This window comes from Triturus cristatus, chromosome 8, assembly GCF_964204655.1.
Source record: "Triturus cristatus chromosome 8, aTriCri1.1, whole genome shotgun sequence".
Classification (NCBI taxonomy): Eukaryota; Metazoa; Chordata; class Amphibia; order Caudata; family Salamandridae; genus Triturus; species Triturus cristatus.
The window spans coordinates 1,583,120,700-1,583,141,315 of record NC_140591.1 but is presented as its reverse complement, the minus strand read 5'-3'; the positions used below and the strand labels follow the sequence as shown (position 1 = coordinate 1,583,141,315).

Here is a 20,616-nt window from a genome sequence, read left to right as displayed (position 1 = left end):
ATGCTACAGGGGCCTTGAAAGGCTCCTGTATGATGCGCAGGCACAGACGATGCAGCAGACTGGAAGGAAGACAAAGTCAGGCCCAAACTAAATCCAGCGAAGTCCAGGGTGCCCAGGCGGTGGTGTCTAATCTGAAACTTATCCCAGGACGAATCTAGGGACCTACACCCAGGTAAGCCCTTAAGTACCCTAGGGAAAGGGTCGGGAAGATTCAGGGGACCCTCCCAGGGAAGGGTCTGGACAGGGGGGAGGTTACTATCATGTCCTTTGTCCAGTTTCGTGGGAGCCAACGGCTCCCAGAACTAGTTTGAACTGGACTATGCACGGGGACACCAAGTGTGCCCCTCATGCAGACTTTCTGGTGGTGGCAAGCGCACCTACCCGGTCGCAATATACTAAATCATGGCTGGGAGGTGGTCACACCTTCCTGTGATAGGATGCCTATTGTTCCACCTTCCTCTGCTCGAGATTTGCTTGGCAGCAGGAGGGCAGAAATGTGTCTCTGGTCGGCAACAACCATTTTGTGCTGTCCGGGTCTAGAAGGTTGGCACCCGGAACACAGAGCCTAACGGAGGGCTCTTGCAGTGCTTGGAATCATACCTCCTGGGGGTATGATTCCAACATGTTTGATACCAAACATGATACGATTCATTGTAGCCGTTTTCGAGATGGTCATCGCGTAATTACATGGTGCCCCTCTATATAGTATATGGCTGCTTCACTGCCAACCCGGGAGAATGGACTCCGTACGCTGCAGGGGTGTCCTGCTCATACAGGGGCACCCTCTCACTTGAAACCAAGCCCCCTGACTTCAGGATTGCAAAGGCCTGCTATAGGGGTGACTTATAGGTTTTAAGTGCAGTGACCTTAGATATAGGAAACCTATATCTTTAGTAAGTGGTGCAAGCACCAACTTACACAGGCTGAAATGGCAGGCCTGTAGTTCCATTTTAGATGGTCTCTCATGGGTGGCATAATGCATGCTTCAACCCATGGGAGACGTCTGGGGTACCATATACTAGGGACTGATAAGGGTACCCCAGGATCCAATCTGGGATTGTACCTAAGTACTAACACAACAGTTTAGGGAGAAAGCAGATAGACTGGGGTCCTGATTAGCAGCATCCCAGTCAGACTAGTAAAAAACAGCATCATCTCAAGCAAAAAGTGGGGGTAACCATAGAAGCAGACCCTACTTTCCTACACACAGCCTCTGTGACTGCTGCCGGCTGGCTATGGCGCTCCATTGCCTCCTTTCCTTTGAGTCCCCATAGGCCAGACAAGGCTCCACCTCAGCTTGGATCGATTTACAGGGCTCCACAACTTCAGAGTCGTACGGTCAATGGGCCTCTCCTTCAGGCCGCACAGAACTGCAGAGTGTAATCTTAGATCACACGGCCCAACCTGGCACCAACTGCAAGTCCTTAGCATGCAGCGTGCCTAAGCAGATGCAAGGGCACCACATCTGTGTGTTTTGCTTTTTTGGGGGGACTGAGGGGTGGGGGTGGGGGGAGAGGTTAGTTCCACGATGTGGACCTGAGGATTTTATCTGCCTGTAATAAGGGCCCAGGGAGTCATGGCTAAATGTGTATGTTCAACTATCTTGCCAGGTAAAGCCAGAAAATGTTTTTAGTTCTACAAGTAAAATGCTACTGACGGATCAAGTAGAAATAGCAGTGTAACATCTCCTTCCTCTGCGGCCATCAAGAAGTCATCTAATGACAAGACCTGTTTCGCACTAGAGTGAAGTCTGAGTGATGGGTATTTAGTCGTTTACACAGGTCTACGAAAGTCTGTAGCCGACAAGCAACGGAACGTGGCAGATAATGGGGAAGCACACAGACAATAGAGAGTAGGAGCGAGGGGCTGCGGAGGCAAACTGCCAATGGAGGGTGGGCAGGAGGTTCTGGAGAGGGAAACAAACAGGGTGGGTGGTCAGGAGGGGCTGGAGAAGCAAATGCATACCAGGGGGTAGGTGGTAGGCACAGGGGAAGCAAGCAGGCAATGGACGGTAGGTGGGAGGGGCTGGGGATGCAAACTGGCAATGCAAGGGGGGATGGAGCAGCAAGCTAACAACAGAGGCTGGGCGGGAGGGGATGGGATAGCAAGCTGACTATGGAGGGAGGGCAGGAGGACATGGGGCAGCATATGGACAATGAAGGGTGGGTGGCGGGAGATGGGGAAACACATGGTCAACAGTTTTTGGGGAAAACACATAAATAACCATGGATTGGCAGGAGAGGCAGGGGAAGCAAACGGGCAACTGAGAGTGGGCGGGACAGGAAGCAAATGGATAAGAGGGTAGTAGGGAAACAAGAATGGCAAGGGAAGGTGAGCGGTGAGGAAGCAGGAACGGCAAGTGAGGGATAGCAAGAAGGAAGAACAAGGAGGGTGGATAAGTACACAAGGGAGGCATCTGTTAAACACATACTCTTGTAGACTGTTTAAAAAAAATAAAAAAATATAAGTAATGCGTAAAGTAAAGTATAAATAAGTAATGCGTCCTCGCTTCAGGAGAGGGACAAACACAAGGAGAGGAATTAAAGCTGACACAAGCTGGCAAATAAAAAGAAGGCAAATGACAATGGCAATGAAGTCAAAAAAGGATAAGCATATGTGTTATCTTAGGCCAGACCTAATAATGGCACAAAGTCTGCATGTTATTTTTTACGCTGCCTCCTTTTTCCCACAAACAAAACTACCTAAAATGCATTTCTCCCTTCCAGTGTATATCTGAATGCTCACTCACCTATTGGCTTCTCGAGAACAGATTCACAAACGTGAGTCCGGTGACGCTTCCATTGAGAGACCCACCGAAAGGCCTTGCCACATTTCTGGCAGCAAAATGGCTTCTCCCCGGTATGAATGCGCTCATGGGCGATGCAGTGAGACTTGTGTCTGAAGTTCTTCCCACACCCATTGCAGATGAACTTTCCACCTCTTCTGTAGGCTTTTAATCCAGAAAGTGCGGACAGATCTTTGGGGCAGATAACCTCATTCTCTTGTGCTTTCTGTGGTTCGTCTTGTGGTAGTTCCAATGTTTCCTTCTTGATAGACTGATCACTTCCAACACCTTCATAATCAAAGAACACATTCCATCTTTCTTTTGTTGAATCTTTGTCTGATGAGGCTGAAAAGTACGGGCTCTTTTGCTTTCGTCCAACTGCATGTGAAGAAATATCTCTGAATCGCACAGATTCCTTACAACGATGTTTTTCTGCAGCATTGTCAATCAGCCCCTCATCTGGAAAAAAGGAGAACATTTACGTTACAAACTCCATGGTCATAATTAAACAAAACTAAATAAAAACAATAATAAGCTCACCATTTGTAAATGTGTTATAAGCAATTAATGTCAATGAAGAGTTTAAAGGGTCACTGGCCTATCTAAATGGGGGGAATACACTTTCTGGGGAATATTGTTTGGGTTAAATCCTGAAGCCTAAAGCTAAGCTGACCAGAGAGAAATGTAATGAGCCTACACATAAATGGTTACTCATGTTCTTGTCATAATGGGTGGAAAGTAGAAATGATGAAATTAGTCTTTGCATGTTGCCTAGAAGTCTTCCATCCCCCTCCTCCAAGGGGAAAACAACCATTAACACATATCTATGGGCGGGGGAAAGCAATGGGTTGTTATAAGCAAGCTCTCACAGCAAAGTTCGAAGGTTGACTAAAAACAGTGAATTTCAACTATTAGCAAAAAGCATTACTGCCTGAACAAGGCATTACATAGCTTAATCAGCAGTACAACAAATAGCTCTGACAGATCCAGATGAAAAACCAGGACAACCCCTTAACCCTACCTACCAAGAGTCTCCCAAAATTAGGTTAAATCACCACATCTCCTAAATCCATGCTAGACACCCAAGTGCATTAACCCATTCGCTCGTGAGGCCAGATTTGTGTCCTTATATAATACTGTGAAAGAAAGAGCTGTTTCCGGGTTGCATGCGACTGATCCTTGTACCCACCACTTCATATTTAATGAGAAAGGAATATGCTACTTACCAGTATGCATCTGTTCTTGGCATGTAGAGCTGCAGAGCCACACACTAAGGATAAGATCGCCATCTGGTGTTGGGCTCGGATGATTGCAGGCTGTTGTTGTCTTCGGAAGAAGTCTTTGGTCACGAGATAGGTGACTCCTCCTCTGGACAACAGTGCGCATGGGCATCCACTCCATCCTCAGATTGTTTTTCGCCATGATGGGACATGATGGAGTGTATAAGAAATAAAGAGAAAGGATGTCCATGTGTAGTGTCTAATTAAGACAATGCTGGAACAGATACAGGTCCCAGGGAGGCGGGTGGGCGTGTGTGGCTCTGCAGCTCTACATGCCAAGAACAGATGCATACTGGTAAGTAGCATATTCCGTTCGAGGCATATGAGCTGCAGATCACACACTAAGGATAGACTATATAGCAGTGTCTCCCCTAGCGGTGGTCACCTGTATCCGTTGCAGCAGTTTGGAATAGAGTTTTTAGGACAGCTTGGCCTACTGAAGCTTGTTGTTTGGATTGCACATCGACACAGTAGTGCTTAGTGAAGGTGTGTGTAGTAGACCATGTGGCTGCTTTGCAAATATCTTCTATGGGGATGTTCCCTAAGAATGCCATAGAAGCCCCTATTTTACGCGTGGAGTGCGCCCTAGGGGGAACTGTAAGAGTACGTTTAGCTTTTTGGTAACATATTTGGATACATTTAACTATCCACCTGGCTATACCGGATTTGGAAATAGGGTTGCCTTTATGTGGTGGAGCGAAAGCAACAAACAGTTGCTTGGTTTTTCGAAAAGGTTTGGTTCTATCGATGTAATAAAGCAAGGCTCTTTTAACATCTAAGGTATGAAGTGCCCTCTCAGCTACTGAGTCTGGATTAGGGAAGAAGACTGGCAGTTCGACTGACTGGTTTAGATGGAAAGGGGAGATGACTTTAGGGAGGAATTTTGGGTTTGTCCTAAGAACTACTTTGTTACGATGTAGTCGTAGGAAGGGTTCTTCAAGAGTTAAGGCTTGTATTTCACTTACTCTTCGCAGGGATGTGATTGCGACAAGGAAAGTCACTTTCCATGTTAGGAACTGCAGTTCGCATTTGTGCATTGGTTTAAATGGGGGACCCATGAGCCTTGTTAGATCAAAATTAAGGTTCCACACTGGGGAAGGTGGTAATCTTGGAGGAATAATTCTTTTAAGACCTTCCATAAATGCTTTAATGGCTGGTACCTTAAAGAGGGACAGGTGTTGTCTATTTTGCAAGTAGGCTACTAATGCCGCTAGATGTAGACGTATAGAGGAATACGCTAAATTGCATCTTTGCAAGTGTAGTAAATAGCAAATGATGTTTTGGATGGAAGCATCCAGTGGACGTATGTCATTGTTAGTGCAGTAAATGGCAAATCTTTTCCATTTTGCCGCATAACACGCCCTAGTAGTAGGTCTTCTGGCTTCTTTTATGATATTCATACAGTCTGGAGGAAGGTTGAGGTACCCGAACTCTAAGACTTCAGGAGCCAGATTGCCAAGTTCAGTGTTTGAGGATCTGGGTGTCTGATTTCTCCATGGTTCTGGGTTAATAGAGCCGGGGAGAGACGCAATTTTTGATGTGGAACTAGAGATAGTTCCAGAAGTGTGGTGAATCAGGGTTGACATGCCCAAGTGGGAGCTACTAGGATGAGTGTTAGCGACTGTTGTTTCAGTTTGCGTACCACAAATGGAATGAGTGGGAGAGGCGGATAAGCATACGCAAATCTGCCTGACCAGTTCATCCATATCGCATTGCCCTTTAACTGTGGGTGTGGAAACCTGGCGGCTGGGCATTTTGCGTTTTCTTGTGTGGCGAACAGGTCTATGTCTGGTTGTCCCCACTTTTGGAAGAATGGGAGTAGGACTTTGGGGTGTAATTCCCATTCGTGTATTTGCTGTGTTTGGCGACTTAGGAGGTCGGCCACCTGGTTCTGAACCCCTGGGAGGTGTTCTGCTAGCAGGTAGATGTTTTGGGGCATTGCCTATCTCCAGATTTGTTGTGCAAGTTGAGACAGTTGTAGAGAATGTGTCCCCCCCTGCTTCTGTATGTAATACATTGTGGTCATGTTGTCCGTGCGGATGAGGACAGTTCTGTTTTTTAGATGCACTTGGAAGGATTTGAGTGCTAGGAACACCGCCAGAAGTTCTAGGTGATTGATGTGGAGCTGTTTTTGTTGAGTGGTCCACCTGCCCTGAGTGGTGTGTTGAAGGAGGTGGGCTCCCCACCCTGTGAGAGATGCGTTGGTGGTCAGCACAATTTGTGGAAGAGGCTCTAAGAACGGCCGCCCTTTGGACAGGTTGATGGTGTTCCACCACTTCAGTGAACGAAGTGAGCGGCTGTCCACCAACACCAGATCGGCAAGTTGTCCGTGGGCCTGGTTCCACTGTTGTGCTAGACATTCCTGTAAGGGATGCATTTGAAGGCGTGCGTGGGGTACTATGGAGATGCATGACGCCATCATGCCTAAGAGTTGCATAAACACTCTTGCTGGAAGAGAGTGTTGGGTTTGAAATTTTTTGATGAGATTTTGTATGTTGGCTATCCTGGCTGTGCTGGGATAAGCTATGGCCTTGGATGTATCTATGGTGGCTCCCAGGTATTGATGTACGTGGGAGGGTTGCAGTTGAGATTTGGGATAGTTGATGGTAAATCCCAAGTTGTGTAGGGTTTGAATAGTGCGGTGAGTGTGGAGAACGCATTTGTCGAGAGTATTGGCTTTTATGAGCCAATCGTCCAGATAGGAGAAGACATGGATTTGTTGTCTCCTGAGATATGCTGCCACAACTGCCAAGCATTTGGTGAATACTCTGGGTGCGGTTGTTACTCCGAATGGGAGAACTGTAAACTGATAGTGCTGACCGTCTACCACGAATCGTAGATACTTCCTGTGCGCGGGATGCATAGGGATGTGAAAATATGCGTCCTTGAGGTCTAATGTGGCAAGGAAGTCGCCTTGTTGAAGTAATGGAAGGACCTGCTGGAGAGTGATCATGTGGAAGTGATCTGATTGTAAATACTGGTTTAGTAGTCTGAGGTCTAGTATGGGTCTTAAGGTCTTGTCCTTTTTGGGAATGAGGAAGTATAGAGAATATACTCCTGTGCCCTGATGTTGAAGTGGAACTGGTTCTATTGCGTGTTTTTGAAGCAAAGACTGAATTTCCTGTTTGAGGAGCATGAGGTGGTGAGACGACATGGGACGGTGTTTGGGTGGTATGTTTGGGGGGGTGTTTATGAGTTTGAGGCAGTAGCCAGACTGGATAATTTGTCTTACCCACCTGTCTGTTGTGATGGAATTCCAGACAGGTAGGAACTGTTGAAGTCTTCCCCCGACCGGAGTGGAATGGTCTGGGGGGAGTGGTGGCAAGTTACTGTTTAGTGGCTGGAGAGGTGCGGGTGTTGGTGTTGCCCCGCCCTCGGCCCTTGGTATTGTTTCCTCTGTAACCTCCTCTAAAATATCCTCTGTTAGGGGATGTTTGACCTGATGTTTTGAAGGTGGAAGAGGTGTCTGTTCCCACATTTTTGGAGGCCCCTCTATAAAAGGAGCGACGAAAGGAGCCTCTGGCTTGAGGAGACTGTAATGCTCCCATTGATTTGGCAGTTTCATTATCCTTCTTCATTTTTTCTAATGCAGTGTCTACTGCGGGTCCGAATAGTTGCTCCTGATTAAAGGGTTGAGCAAGAATGGTTGTTTGTACTTCCGGCTTAAAGCCGGAAATGCGGAGCCATGCGTGGCGTCTAAGTAATACGCTTGTGTTGACTGCCCTAGAGGCGGTGTCCGCTGCGTCTAATGCACAATTGACTGAGGCATTTGATATTAGTTTGCCCTCTTGGATGAGGTCATTGGCCTGGGATTTGTATTGATCAGGCAGGTGTTGCAAAAGGTCCTCTAGTTGACATAATGAGCCCTATCATAGCGAGCCAATAGGGCTTGTGTATTGGCAATACGCCAGTGGTTAGCAGCTTGTGCGGCAACCCTTTTGCCGGAAGCCTCCAAGAGCTTAGACTCTTTGTCTGGGGGCGGTGTGTCTCCAGTTGTTTGGGAGTTCGCCCGCTTTCTGGCATTTGACACGACTAAAGAGTCTAAGGGGAGTTGCGCTTTGATGTACGCAGGATCCTGTGGGGCCGGTCTGTATTTTTTTTCGATCCGGGGGTTAAGAACCCTGGCCCTAACAGGGTCTTTAAAAACCTCAGTGGCGTGCTTTATCACTCCTTTAATCATGGGCAGAATGTGAACGGTTTTGTGCGACTGCTCAAAGGTGTCGAGGAGAAAGTCTTCTTCAGGTGTGTCTGTGTGCATGGGGACACCATGGAACAGTGTCGCCCTGTTTATGAGCTGACCAAACCCTAAATGGTCATCAGGAGGGGAGGGTTTTGAGGGGTATGGAGTGGGATCAGGCATGTCAGGCATAGGGCAAGCCCAGTCATCTATGGGTGCCATGTCCGGGAGTGTAAAGGGATCATTAGGATCAGTAGGATCATTAAGGAAATCCGGGTCTCCCCCTAAATTATCATCATCCTGTGGAGGTGGTGTGTGAGAAGGAGATGGTAGAGGGGAAGGAGGTGGGGGTGGGGGGGATGGGATAGGAGGTAATATAGGAGAGGAAGGACGTATGGGAGAAGTGGCACAGTCCTTCTTCTTTAGAGGAGCTGGAGGAGGTGTTGTGTCCAGCTTCCTTTTCTTGTATGGCACAGCTGTGACATGTCCGGTTTTAGGATTGATGTAAATTCGTTTTTGCGTTGGATCTGGGCGGAAAAGTTCCTCAGTGTCCGAAGGTGGCTTTGGCGCCGACTTTTTGGGTTCCGATCTGGATTTTGTGAGATCGGCAGATTCTTGTGGACTTTTTTCGGCACCGAGGATGTTTTTGGTGCCGAAGAACTTTTCGGTGCCGGTGGAGACTTCGGTGCCGAAGAACGTTTCAGTGCCGGTGGAGACGTCAGTGCCAAGTGACGTTTCGGTGCCGATGGAGATTTCGGCCTCGGAGCCTGCTTCGGTGCCGAAGGTATTGTAGGCACAATAATATGAGGTTTGCTCGAGCCCGAGCCACCTGCAGGCTTATTTTTCTTCGGAGCCGGGCCCGGGGGCGGGGCTTCTGAAGATGATTTTGGGTCGCGACTGGGCCCAGCTGGCAGAGTCTTGACCTATGTCTTTTTTGGTGGGGTTGGGGTAGGGGAGCTGGTACTCACACGCTGCCCCGGATCAGAATCGTCAGCCTCGGACACGATCTGGAGGTCTTCGGAATCGTCGTCAGGGACATCCTGGGCAAAGATGTCGTCTGGTTCTGGAGCCGGTTTGGCCATGATATGGCGTCGAGCTCTTCGGTCCCGGATGGTTTTCTTTGAACGGAATGCGGCGCAGGCTGGACAGCTGGATTCGTTGTGGTCCGGTGAGAGGCACAGATTACAGACCTCGTGGTGATCACTGTGGGAGAACTTTGCTCCACATTGGGGGCATTTTTTAAAGGGTGTCCTTTCCATCAGCCGCGTCCGGAGCCGGTCCGATGGGATTTCGACGTCGCGTTGTAAATTTTAGAGAGTTGTTGTGATTGCTAGAAGTTTTCTGCTGGAGCGGAAAAAAGTTCATCCGAACCCAATGGCGGAAAAAAACAATCTGAGGATGGAGTGGATGCCCATGCGCACTGTTGTCCAGAGGAGGAGTCACCTATCTCGTGACCAAAGACTTCTTCCGAAGACAACAACAACCTGCAATCATCCGAGCCCAACACCAGATGGCGATCTTATCCTTAGTGTGTGATCTGCAGCTCATATGCCTCGAACACATGGTTTGAGACCAGACATGAGTGAGGTCAAATGCTGTGAAGGCACAACGAACAACACACCCAAATTTAAAATACTAATACTGGCAGCCAACAGGATGACCTAATGAATAGGTAAATGTGGTCAATCAAACTGATACTTAGCAACATGTAGGCTGCAGGTAATAGCATTTGTTTTAGTTTTTTAATTTCTTTTTACAAGTACAAGATTAACGTTATTGCATGCCATTACTTCATAAAAACCCAGACTTGGTACAGAAAACATTAGTATGGGGAAAGTGTACAGAATCCTCAACTGAAGAAAACAGTTGTGCTACTCCATTTTGAAGACTTGGGCACCTAACAAGCAGTTGGGTCAGTGTGTAATGGCAAGGGTTCATGGATTTTGGCCATATCCTTTTAGAGCTGAGATCTAACAGGACAACTATTTTTCTGGTAGTGTACTCTATTCCTACAAATCTCATGCCACCCATGCAGCTTTCTGCCAGGAAACCTGAAGTGCTAATGCCTGAGAGCTCTATTAATAGGTCAGTCTGAGCCTCTCCTGAATGGTTAGAAGAAAGTTCCATGGGATCAGTACATTTGTGGAAATGTGGATTTTCCTGGTCAGTTATGTCCCCTATCTTGGACCCCAACGGTTCTATATGCATGTTACAAGTACATGTATGTTCCCTCCAGTTCCAGTTTCTAAGACGCAAACATATGTGTGTCTACCGTCAACATGTTCTCTGTCAGATCCGCCATCTATGGGCTGGATATTCGATTCCTAGGTATGAAAGGCCACCGACTTTACATGGCTAAGTTACTCCATTTTTACAGTTCAGGCGAGTAGGCCCGATTCTGTCCTCAAAGCCTTTCCCTGCTCCCAGCCTCTGACAGCTTCAGCTTGAGCTCGCATCTGTATCCATGAACTTTGTCCTACTCCCTGTGCAGCTAACGGTGCCTGCCTCGGCCAGTTTTCGCCTGTCTGCCAAGAAGCTGTATTTCACCTTCGAATTATCTATTTTCCCCCTCAGCCGATGCATTCCTGCCTAGTGATTTAGGTAAACATTTCCTTTAGCTCACAAGCAAAGGACTCAGCCTTTCCGTCCTCCTGCAAGTGATTCATAGCCCTGTTGCTATGGAAAGTTTTCTGCCCCTCGCATCTCATATAGACACTTAGACGCTTGTACACGCACATAGTCAGTATAGAATAGATTCTGTCCGAGAGTCTCTTCCTTGTGGATAACATAGTTCTTTAAACATAGGATGTTAGATATGATTTGGGATTAGGTCGACATAACCCCAGACTTCTCGTCTCCACATGTAGAGCTAAATGTCAAGTCCCCTTCACCCCCTAGTTACACGTCAATTACACGTCATGCTGCTGCGCGCGCATCTATGCCAAGTATTATCTTATAGATCCACCTATGTCTGATAATCCTAACCAATCATGTTTCTTTTATTCCTTATTACGCCTAGTTTCGATTATGTCACTGTCACGTCATTTTTCTTATCAAATGTTACGCCTTCTACATTCGTTTCATTGTAATGTACTTATTATAAAAATACATGTCTATCAATAAATTATTGTACTTCACTTCCTGAACCCTCGTGGTGACGGAACCTGAAGGCCGCCACTCGAGTCGGCCATTTTGAATGGAATAAAGCCCATTAGAGAACCTCTTATACCACGGATTCTGCCTCTTGTTATTTTGAGCTATTTTACTTTATTTTAAGACTCCGTACGAAATTCAGTCAGGTAATATTTATTTTATTTACCACATAATGGCGCCCGAACAGGGACACTTTCTCATCTCACGCGCCGGCGGTGCGTTGCAGGCCCGGTCTCCTGCCACAGCTGGACGGACCATAAACGCGTACCAGCAGGATTTCCTGTAAGCTCCCTCCGGTCAAGCGGGGGCGACTGAGGCTGCGATCAACCCAGACGAGGCGGTGAGAAGTGCGAAGTATCCCGACCAGAGCCTAGCTGAGAGAGCAAGATCCGAGGTATACAGAGGCCCACCAGGTTTTCCGAAATCCCGATGTGCAGAGGGTCCGATGTCCACAGTCGTCGAGTCCTGTCCATTCTCTGAGGCCTTCCGTTTCAAGGAGCTACTCGGTGAGTACCATCGCCGGGGAGGCGTGTTGACGTGCACATAGGTTGTGCCGGTCAAGACGGATTTGGGTACACAAATCCGGTCTGCACTGTTTAGCAGTGTATATGTACTGTTTAGCAGTATATCAAGTATTCCGAAGTATTCAGTTATTGTCAAGAATTCAGCGTGGTGATTAGTTAAGCAGACTGTCATCATTGTCGACCATTATTAAATGTTTAATGTTTAATGTTTAAAGTATTCAGAAAATGTCTTGCATATTGTGGTATGAATGACTGTTCATTGTTCACTGTTCATTATTGTGTTTCTCGTATTAAGTAAGTTCAAGAGTAAGTATCAGATCAGTTGTTAATATGCCGCTCTTCTCGAAGTTAAGACAGATTACCACCAGAAAAGGGGTGCTTGAAGAAGCAGTTCCTATTCCTCCTAGAGACACTCCAGGACATTTCATGTACCATAAACATGGCTTAGATGCCATATTGTTTCTTGATCTATGGGTAGATTATACCAAGGGATTACCGGAAAGTCAAAGGTGGCCCGCAACGGGAACCTGGGATGCAGAGTGCATCATGAAAGTGGAGGAAGAGTTATGGAAAAGAAAGGTCAGACAGTCACAGAAAGACGCTATCGAGTTATGGCGTAAAGAATCTCATAGACGAACAGAAAAAGCACGTAGACAAGAAGAGAGGAGTAAAGAAAGTTCAAATAAAGTTCAAGAAAATCTATTAATTGAGGAAGGGATCCGAGTGAAATCAGAACAAGTAAATAGACAAAGTAATGCTCTTATGAATGGTATGTATCCCCTTCTAGCCGAAGGACTACCTAAGGCTGCTCCAGAGATGCCAAAAGACTTGCCACCCCCATTATTTCCAATTAAGGTACATCCAAAAGGGCATCCCAGAACCGCAGAAGACGTTTTCCTTTCCTCATATCTAGATGATGCAGCCCCCGAGTATGCTAACGCCACACCACATAGACCGTCTGGCGGAGGGGTTCAACGTCAGGATCAGGTATCTGTCCCCGTGCAACAGCAAGTCCCGACGCAAGCTTCGGCAAGCACATCTGTTTCCGCATCTGTCTCCGCAGTCGACTCTACAGGGGTAACAACACCCATAGTTGCTGTGTCACGTTCAACGAACCCATTCACACCCGACGCCCCAGATGGGGCCACGGGAGGTGCTAGCAGTACTTTTACACCACCTAGAATAAATAAACTTGTCTTTCAAGAGTCAGCACATTCACGTACACCTAAGTTCGTAAATGAACGTACGCTTAAGGAACTCCTTGTAAATTGTAGATATGACCCGGTGGTTGGTAAAGAGGATGAAATGGTTCTGGCATCATTACGTATCAGGCGAGCCGCAGAGTATTTAGCAAGGTTACCAGGGATGATTACGCATCTGGATAACATATATCATTTTGTTCAAACAGGACGAGATCCAGGATGTATTAACAGAGCTATGGAATTCCAGAAAGTAGAGATACAGGGGGAACTGTTGCGTTTTCTCATAAACTGTGTGATCAGAAATCAAGATCGTCCGGGGGTAGACCCGAATGCAATGCTTACTCTTACAAGATGGAGTCAGAATATATCAGAAGGGAGACACGATAAGCAAAATTGTATAATAGCCATGTGCCGAAAAATCCGCAAAGAAATAGAACGTATTCATGAAGAGAGATTGGGAACAGACGAGTTTGAGCAAGATGAAGTGTCCGAATCAGAGAATTCCGCAAGACAGTCAGAAACCATAGCCTATGTAGGCAGAGGAAGATCCTGTGAAAATACTAGATGTTTTTCTGATCCCATACATTCTGTATGTCCAAATAATAGCAGAACGTATCCAACGCCTGTAATAAATCTGAAGTCTCCTGAACATTCGTTTCAAGCCGCAGATAAAATACTACGAGAACGAAGGGGTTACCACCTCCTCGATTCCATGGATGAGCAAGAATTAGCCAGATCAGCCGTTCACTGGATCGTTAGTCCTGAAAAATATGGTGATGAGACCGTAGCACACACGTTTCTCAATCTCAGTACAGATGAACAACGTTTAGCTGGAATCTATATGATTCAGCAACTCCTCATATTATATAAGAGCCAACATGCTGATCCTGGTCCTTTACCTGATATATTAACGGAACTACTCACGAACAGAAGGAGTAAGGTTGTTTTTACGTGATTTTAAAGGTCACTATGTGTCTAGAGACATGGATCCCCGACTACAGACTTTACCAGTACATCTATGGGCACAAGGCCCTACGGATGTTGGCTGCATGAACATTACACCCTATCGAGTCACACTGAAAGCAGGAGTGGTACTACCACGAATGCGACAATACAAGTTACCGCATGATGCTGTAGTGGCTTTGCTGAAAATCATTGATGAGCTAATTGCCCAGGGAGTAGTTGTAGAAACAGACTCCAATGTATGTAATTCACCGATAATTCCGATTCTTAAACGAACTGATCCTACTGCCCCACCAGTGTACCGATTGGTTATTGATTTGCGTGAACTAAACAAGTGTATTGTACCACAATTCCCTGTGGTCCCTGATATATCATCATTATTGACAGCAATTGATTCCGAAGCAACATTCTTTACTGTAATTGATCTCAAGAATGCCTTTTTCAGCGTCCCAATAGATCCGGAAAGCCAATACTTGTTCGGATTCAGTTTAAATGGGCGCAGCTTTAAATTCTCACGCGCTCCTCAAGGATTTACAGAAAGCCCCAGCATCTACAGCCAAGCACTGAAACGAGAACTTGACAGTATCCACATGCCAGTCAATACTGCACTGCTTCAATATGTCGATGATCTGCTGATCACCGCGAGAAGCGAGCCAGAATGTGAAAAAGCTTCTCTGACAGTTTTACATTTCCTAGCCGACAAGGGGCACAAGGTGTCCCCTTCTAAGCTGCAATTCTGTGTTCAGCGAGTTATTTATCTTGGTCACTCGCTGTCCAAGGAGGGAAGGCAGCTTACACCAGATCGCATCCAGTTAATTGCTAACATGTCAATACCCCAGACACAAAAGGAGGTGCGGGCTTTCATAGGCCTCACTTCATATTGTAGACAGTGGATCCCTCAGTACGCATTTCTAGCAAAACCACTCATTCAGTTAACCACACAGGAGGCAGCCACATCGACTGTTCTCCCTTGGACTCAGGAACATACACAAGCTTTTGAAAGCCTAAAGGAAGCTTTATGTCAAGCACCTGTTTTAGCAACACCATGTTATAGCAAACATTTTACACTCTTTGTTACAGAACGCGAAGGTACTGCCTTATCAGTACTCACTCAGGATCAAGCAGGATCACGCAAGCCATGTGCTTATTTTTCCAGTACATTAGATCCCGTAGCTCAGGCTTTGCCTGCATGCCTGAAATCAGTGGCAGCGACAGCTTTAGCAATCAGACAAAGCGATGCCATAGTTTTAGGACACCCATTGACAGTACAAGTACCACATGCAGTAGAGGTTCTTGTGAACCGAACACAAACACAACACTTGACCATAGCAAGACTTACTGGTTATGAACTGACATTGTTTCAACCACACATAGAGATCCGACGGTGTAATACATTGAATCCTGCTACACTATTACCTGTAATTGGAACAGACCCACTAGCTCATGATTGTGTTGAAATCATTGAAATAAAGACGAAACCTAGACAAGACTTGACAGACGTTCCATTGTTAGATCCAGACCTGACGTTGTATGTAGACGGATCGTGCATGAGAACAAATACAGGAGATTTAGTGGCCGCGTATGCAGTCACAACAGACACTGAAGTTATTGAGACAAATTGTATAGATACTTTGTCAGCCCAAGCAGCAGAACTTATTGCTCTAACACAAGCCTGTATTCAAGCCACAAATAAGAAAGTTAATGTATACACTGACTCACGTTATGCATTCGGAGTTGTACACGACTTCGGCGTACTATGGCGAGAGAGAGGTTATTTAACTTCCCATGGTGCCCACATTCAGCACGGATCCCTCATTCATGCCTTGTTAGACGCAATACATCTACCCACTGCTATATCAATTATGAAATGTAAAGCACACACGAAGGTTACTGATACCATTTCTCAAGGCAATGACTTAGCTGACAGGACAGCTAAACAGACTGCTCAGAATCGCACATTAGACATGACAAAGCCAATAGTTCAGACACCAACACAGTGTATGACAATTAAGGATCCCGCACTTGACGTAATTGACATACAGACACATGCCACAGCAGAAGAAATAAAGAAGTGGACTGAACTAGGAGGGATCCAGACAGATCAAGGATGGATGACGAAGGAGAAATCTGTATGGTTTCTCCCTGATTCCATGGTTCAAGCCATTATAGCTACAGTTCACAGTCCAGCACATTTAGGAGAGAAGGCTATGCTAGACAGCATTCAGCACATTTGGTTCAACAAACATTTACGAGCAGCAGCTAAACAAAAAGTTCGTACCTGTATGATATGTTGTCAGTTTAATCCAGGAAAGAGTGTTCCCGTAGAGCAGGGTGGATTTCAGCCTCCTGACCATCCTTTTGAAGTCCTCCAGATGGATTATATTCAGATGGAACGTTGTCGAGGATTCAAATATGTCCTCGTAGTTGTCTGCGCTCTCTCCCGTTGGACAGAGGCGTATCCCGTTTCAGATTACACTGCCCCGACTACTGCCAAGCAGCTAGTTCGAGAATTCTTCCCACGGTACGGTTTACCACGTGTTGTATATTCAGACAACGGCCAGCCTTTCTCATCCGAATTAATGAAACATGTCTCACTTTTGTTGGGATATCAGTGGAAATTCCACTGTGTCCGACACCCCGAGGCAGCAGGTCTCGTGGAACGACATAATCAACTTTTAAAAATCAGATTGTCTAAAATATGTCAGGAAAAAGGTGTGGACTGGATAGTAGCCTTACCAGTTGCGCTATTCTACATGAGAATGGTAGCACACTCTCGAACAGGGCTATCCCCGTATGAGGTGATCTTTGGTAGACCACCGAATATGTGGGGGACGCCTATACCCCGTAAAATAACTGATGTTGACTGTAATATGCTGACAGATTACCTGGCTTCCTTGATGTCTGCACTACAATCTTCTCGTTCACAGGTGGTCGCAGCTTTTCCTGACAACACTGAGGTGAAACCCCATGACGTGGTCCCCGGGGACTTTGTCCTGGTTCGGAATTTTGATAGGAAAAGCCAATTGGATCCTAGGTGGAAGTTGCCTAAGCAGGTCCTGCTGACGACCAGAACAGCTGTGAAGATCGAAGGACGGAAAGGATGGGTGCATTCCACCCATATAAAAAAATTTCATGGACTTCCTCCTGACACAAACAGTACTTCCCGTGTGTCTTCCCCCATTGACTCAAAGCTACCTTTGGCTGAGGCCAGTAGCACCGAACTCTATAAACAGAAACTCAGGTCCAGATCTAAACTGTCGGACGATTTGATTGTTTAAGTCCTCTCCAAGGTGAAGCGGTTGAATCTGTCCCGACATGTATCCCTTAGGTCTGAATGATGTAGAGTCCAGAATCATAATGAAACGACATGCTTATTGTAAATTACTGCGTAACCACTGTATTGTGACTTTATTAATTTTGTTTTCCTTGAGTTTTTTAATAGTTATTGCAAGTATATTGTTGCATATGTATTATCCTGTTTCTAAACGTGTTCTCAATATAACTGATGAACATTCTTTTAGTGACCTACCGCTACATGAGTTATCCTATAGACTTGCGCTGCGCAATAACACATTCATTAGTATGTTACATCATTCCCATCAGACTAGTAATGCCACCAATTGTTGGGTGTGTGGCCGACTCCCTCCCTATCAGAATAACAAAGGAGTTCTGCCTTTCTTTCCACATCCATTTACACGCAATGGCTCCTGTGGAGCATGGTTTAGTTTATTAAATTCCATAGACCCAGACACAGCAGTTTATCAACAACATTGGATATGGGGAAATCTGAATCTAGTTTTATTCAAAGTCTGTCACCCTAATAAGGAGGGTCACCCCAGTAGAACAGGAACTGATTTAGAAAATGAAGTGTATAAATTAGGTAATTTTACGCCTAATCTTATGATTTTGAATGTCAAATCCGAAGTTGAACTAATTCTGCCCACTATGTCAGTATTTCCAGTTAAGGGTGAATTATGTGTGAGAAAAGTTGGTTCCATACATATGGGCCATAGCCAATGCGTTACTACAGTAGAATATAGTGATCAAGGCAAATCTTCATTTAGAGCTTCTCGCCATTCTTACTTTATATGTGGTCAGACGGCATATATGCGTCTGCCTCTAGATTGGGATGGTACCTGTTATATAGCATTCCTTCTGCCACCTGTTTTCCTAGCTCCCCCTGATTATTATCGAAATGTTCATTTAGTACACAATAGAGAGCGAAGAGATCTCCCAGTTGTCGATTATACTGAGACGGCATGGGACAAGTATGTAGATTTCAATAAAGGTATCTTTCCCTATATAGGTACAATATCAAATTGTAAGCCAGATACACGAGAATCCAGGCACTTGGACGTGGTCCGGGTGGTTTTGGAGTGTGATATCAGCCTGGGGATGGAGAGTTCTATCCTTCCTAGGTATTGGCCTTCTTATGCTCTTCAGTTGTTGTCTATGCCTGCAATGTGGACCAGCGATTTGTGGTCTGTGTGCCACATCGTGTATTCCACATCAAGGTTTTGGCTCAAGATCCCGGAAGAAGAAAGAAGAAGAAATGATGCTCCATGAGCAAATCGATGGAATGATGAAGATTGATATCTCTTGAAGGGCAAGAAGGGGACAAGGAGGGAATGTGGAAATGTGGATTTTCCTGGTCAGTTATGTCCCCTATCTTGGACCCCAACGGTTCTATATGCATGTTACAAGTACATGTATGTTCCCTCCAGTTCCAGTTTCTAAGACGCAAACATATGTGTGTCTACCGTCAACATGTTCTCTGTCAGATCCGCCATCTATGGGCTGGATATTCGATTCCTAGGTATGAAAGGCCACCGACTTTACATGGCTAAGTTACTCCATTTTTACAGTTCAGGCGAGTAGGCCCGATTCTGTCCTCAAAGCCTTTCCCTGCTCCCAGCCTCTGACAGCTTCAGCTTGAGCTCGCATCTGTATCCATGAACTTTGTCCTACTCCCTGTGCAGCTAACGGTGCCTGCCTCGGCCAGTTTTCGCCTGTCTGCCAAGAAGCTGTATTTCACCTTCGAATTATCTATTTTCCCCCTCAGCCGATGCATTCCTGCCTAGTGATTTAGGTAAACATTTCCTTTAGCTCACAAGCAAAGGACTCAGCCTTTCCGTCCTCCTGCAAGTGATTCATAGCCCTGTTGCTATGGAAAGTTTTCTGCCCCTCGCATCTCATATAGACACTTAGACGCTTGTACACGCACATAGTCAGTATAGAATAGATTCTGTCCGAGAGTCTCTTCCTTGTGGATAACATAGTTCTTTAAACATAGGATGTTAGATATGATTTGGGATTAGGTCGACATAACCCCAGACTTCTCGTCTCCACATGTAGAGCTAAATGTCAAGTCCCCTTCACCCCCTAGTTACACGTCAATTACACGTCATGCTGCTGCGCGCGCATCTATGCCAAGTATTATCTTATAGATCCACCTATGTCTGATAATCCTAACCAATCATGTTTCTTTTATTCCTTATTACGCCTAGTTTCGATTATGTCACTGTCACGTCATTTTTCTTATCAAATGTTACGCCTTCTACATTCGTTTCATTGTAATGTACTTATTATAAAAATACATGTCTATCAATAAATTATTGTACTTCACTTCCTGAACCCTCGTGGTGACGGAACCTGAAGGCCGCCACTCGAGTCGGCCATTTTGAATGGAATAAAGCCCATTAGAGAACCTCTTATACCACGGATTCTGCCTCTTGTTATTTTGAGCTATTTTACTTTATTTTAAGACTCCGTACGAAATTCAGTCAGGTAATATTTATTTTATTTACCACACATTTAAGAATTTGCAGAGCAGTAACGTGTTTTACAAGTGGAGGGTTAAAATGGCATCAGTGGCACACGACTCTTGCCCATAATGGATAAAGTAGAAGCCCATAGCTACAATCTCCCTAGGCCAAGGTGTTTTTTTCAGAATGTCATATGGAGAAGAAGGCTTTGAAGGCCTTCATATTGAGTCCACTAGACTGTGATAGTCCTCCACAACTATAATTCTGGACTCCGAATGAGAAACCTTTCTTCCCACTTCTCACTGGACCTCAAATAAAGAGGGTGCCCCTTCTCAGCAGGTGGCGTGGCAGCAAAGACACACTTACAGGCTTCTCACCCCCCTTCTATATCCTACCGAGGGTAATTAGACCTGTACAGCAGCTTCCATCTGCTGATGGTACAATAAAACTCTTATTGTCACCCCGGTCTGTCATTAATAGTCCAGGTCAAGGGATCATGTAAGGTCTGGCTGGAATAAACAAGCATTGGCAAAGTCAATAGGTTGCGCCTATACAAGAGCTACTGACTTTGGCACTGTGTTGTTGCCATGCTGTACACCAGTGTGGCTGCTGTTCAGCATGGCTAAACGTGAGTGCATGCAGTGTCCTAGAGTGGAGTGGGGGAAGTAGAGTGTCGTAGACTGGATTTGTTGGAACAGGGGGAGTAAAGTGTTGTGTTGTGGAGTAGAATTAAGTGGTTCAGTGGCAGAGTGTCTTGTGGGGTGGAG

The 20,616-nt window shown here is 45.8% G+C and overlaps 1 protein-coding gene across 9 annotated transcripts in view; it reads right to left on the bottom strand.

Annotated features, from left to right (window-relative positions):
- The window catches only part of LOC146806245 (uncharacterized), a 381,111-nt gene that overhangs the window by 198,345 nt on the left and 162,150 nt on the right, over nucleotides 1-20,616 (bottom strand). For all 9 annotated transcript variants that reach the window (XM_085623495.1, XM_085623494.1, XM_085623496.1 and 6 more), the window contains one exon: nucleotides 2,750-3,244. In XM_085623495.1, coding sequence (XP_085479621.1) covers nucleotides 2,750-3,244 — 495 coding nt within the window. The remainder of the gene's footprint in view (nucleotides 1-2,749; nucleotides 3,245-20,616) is intronic.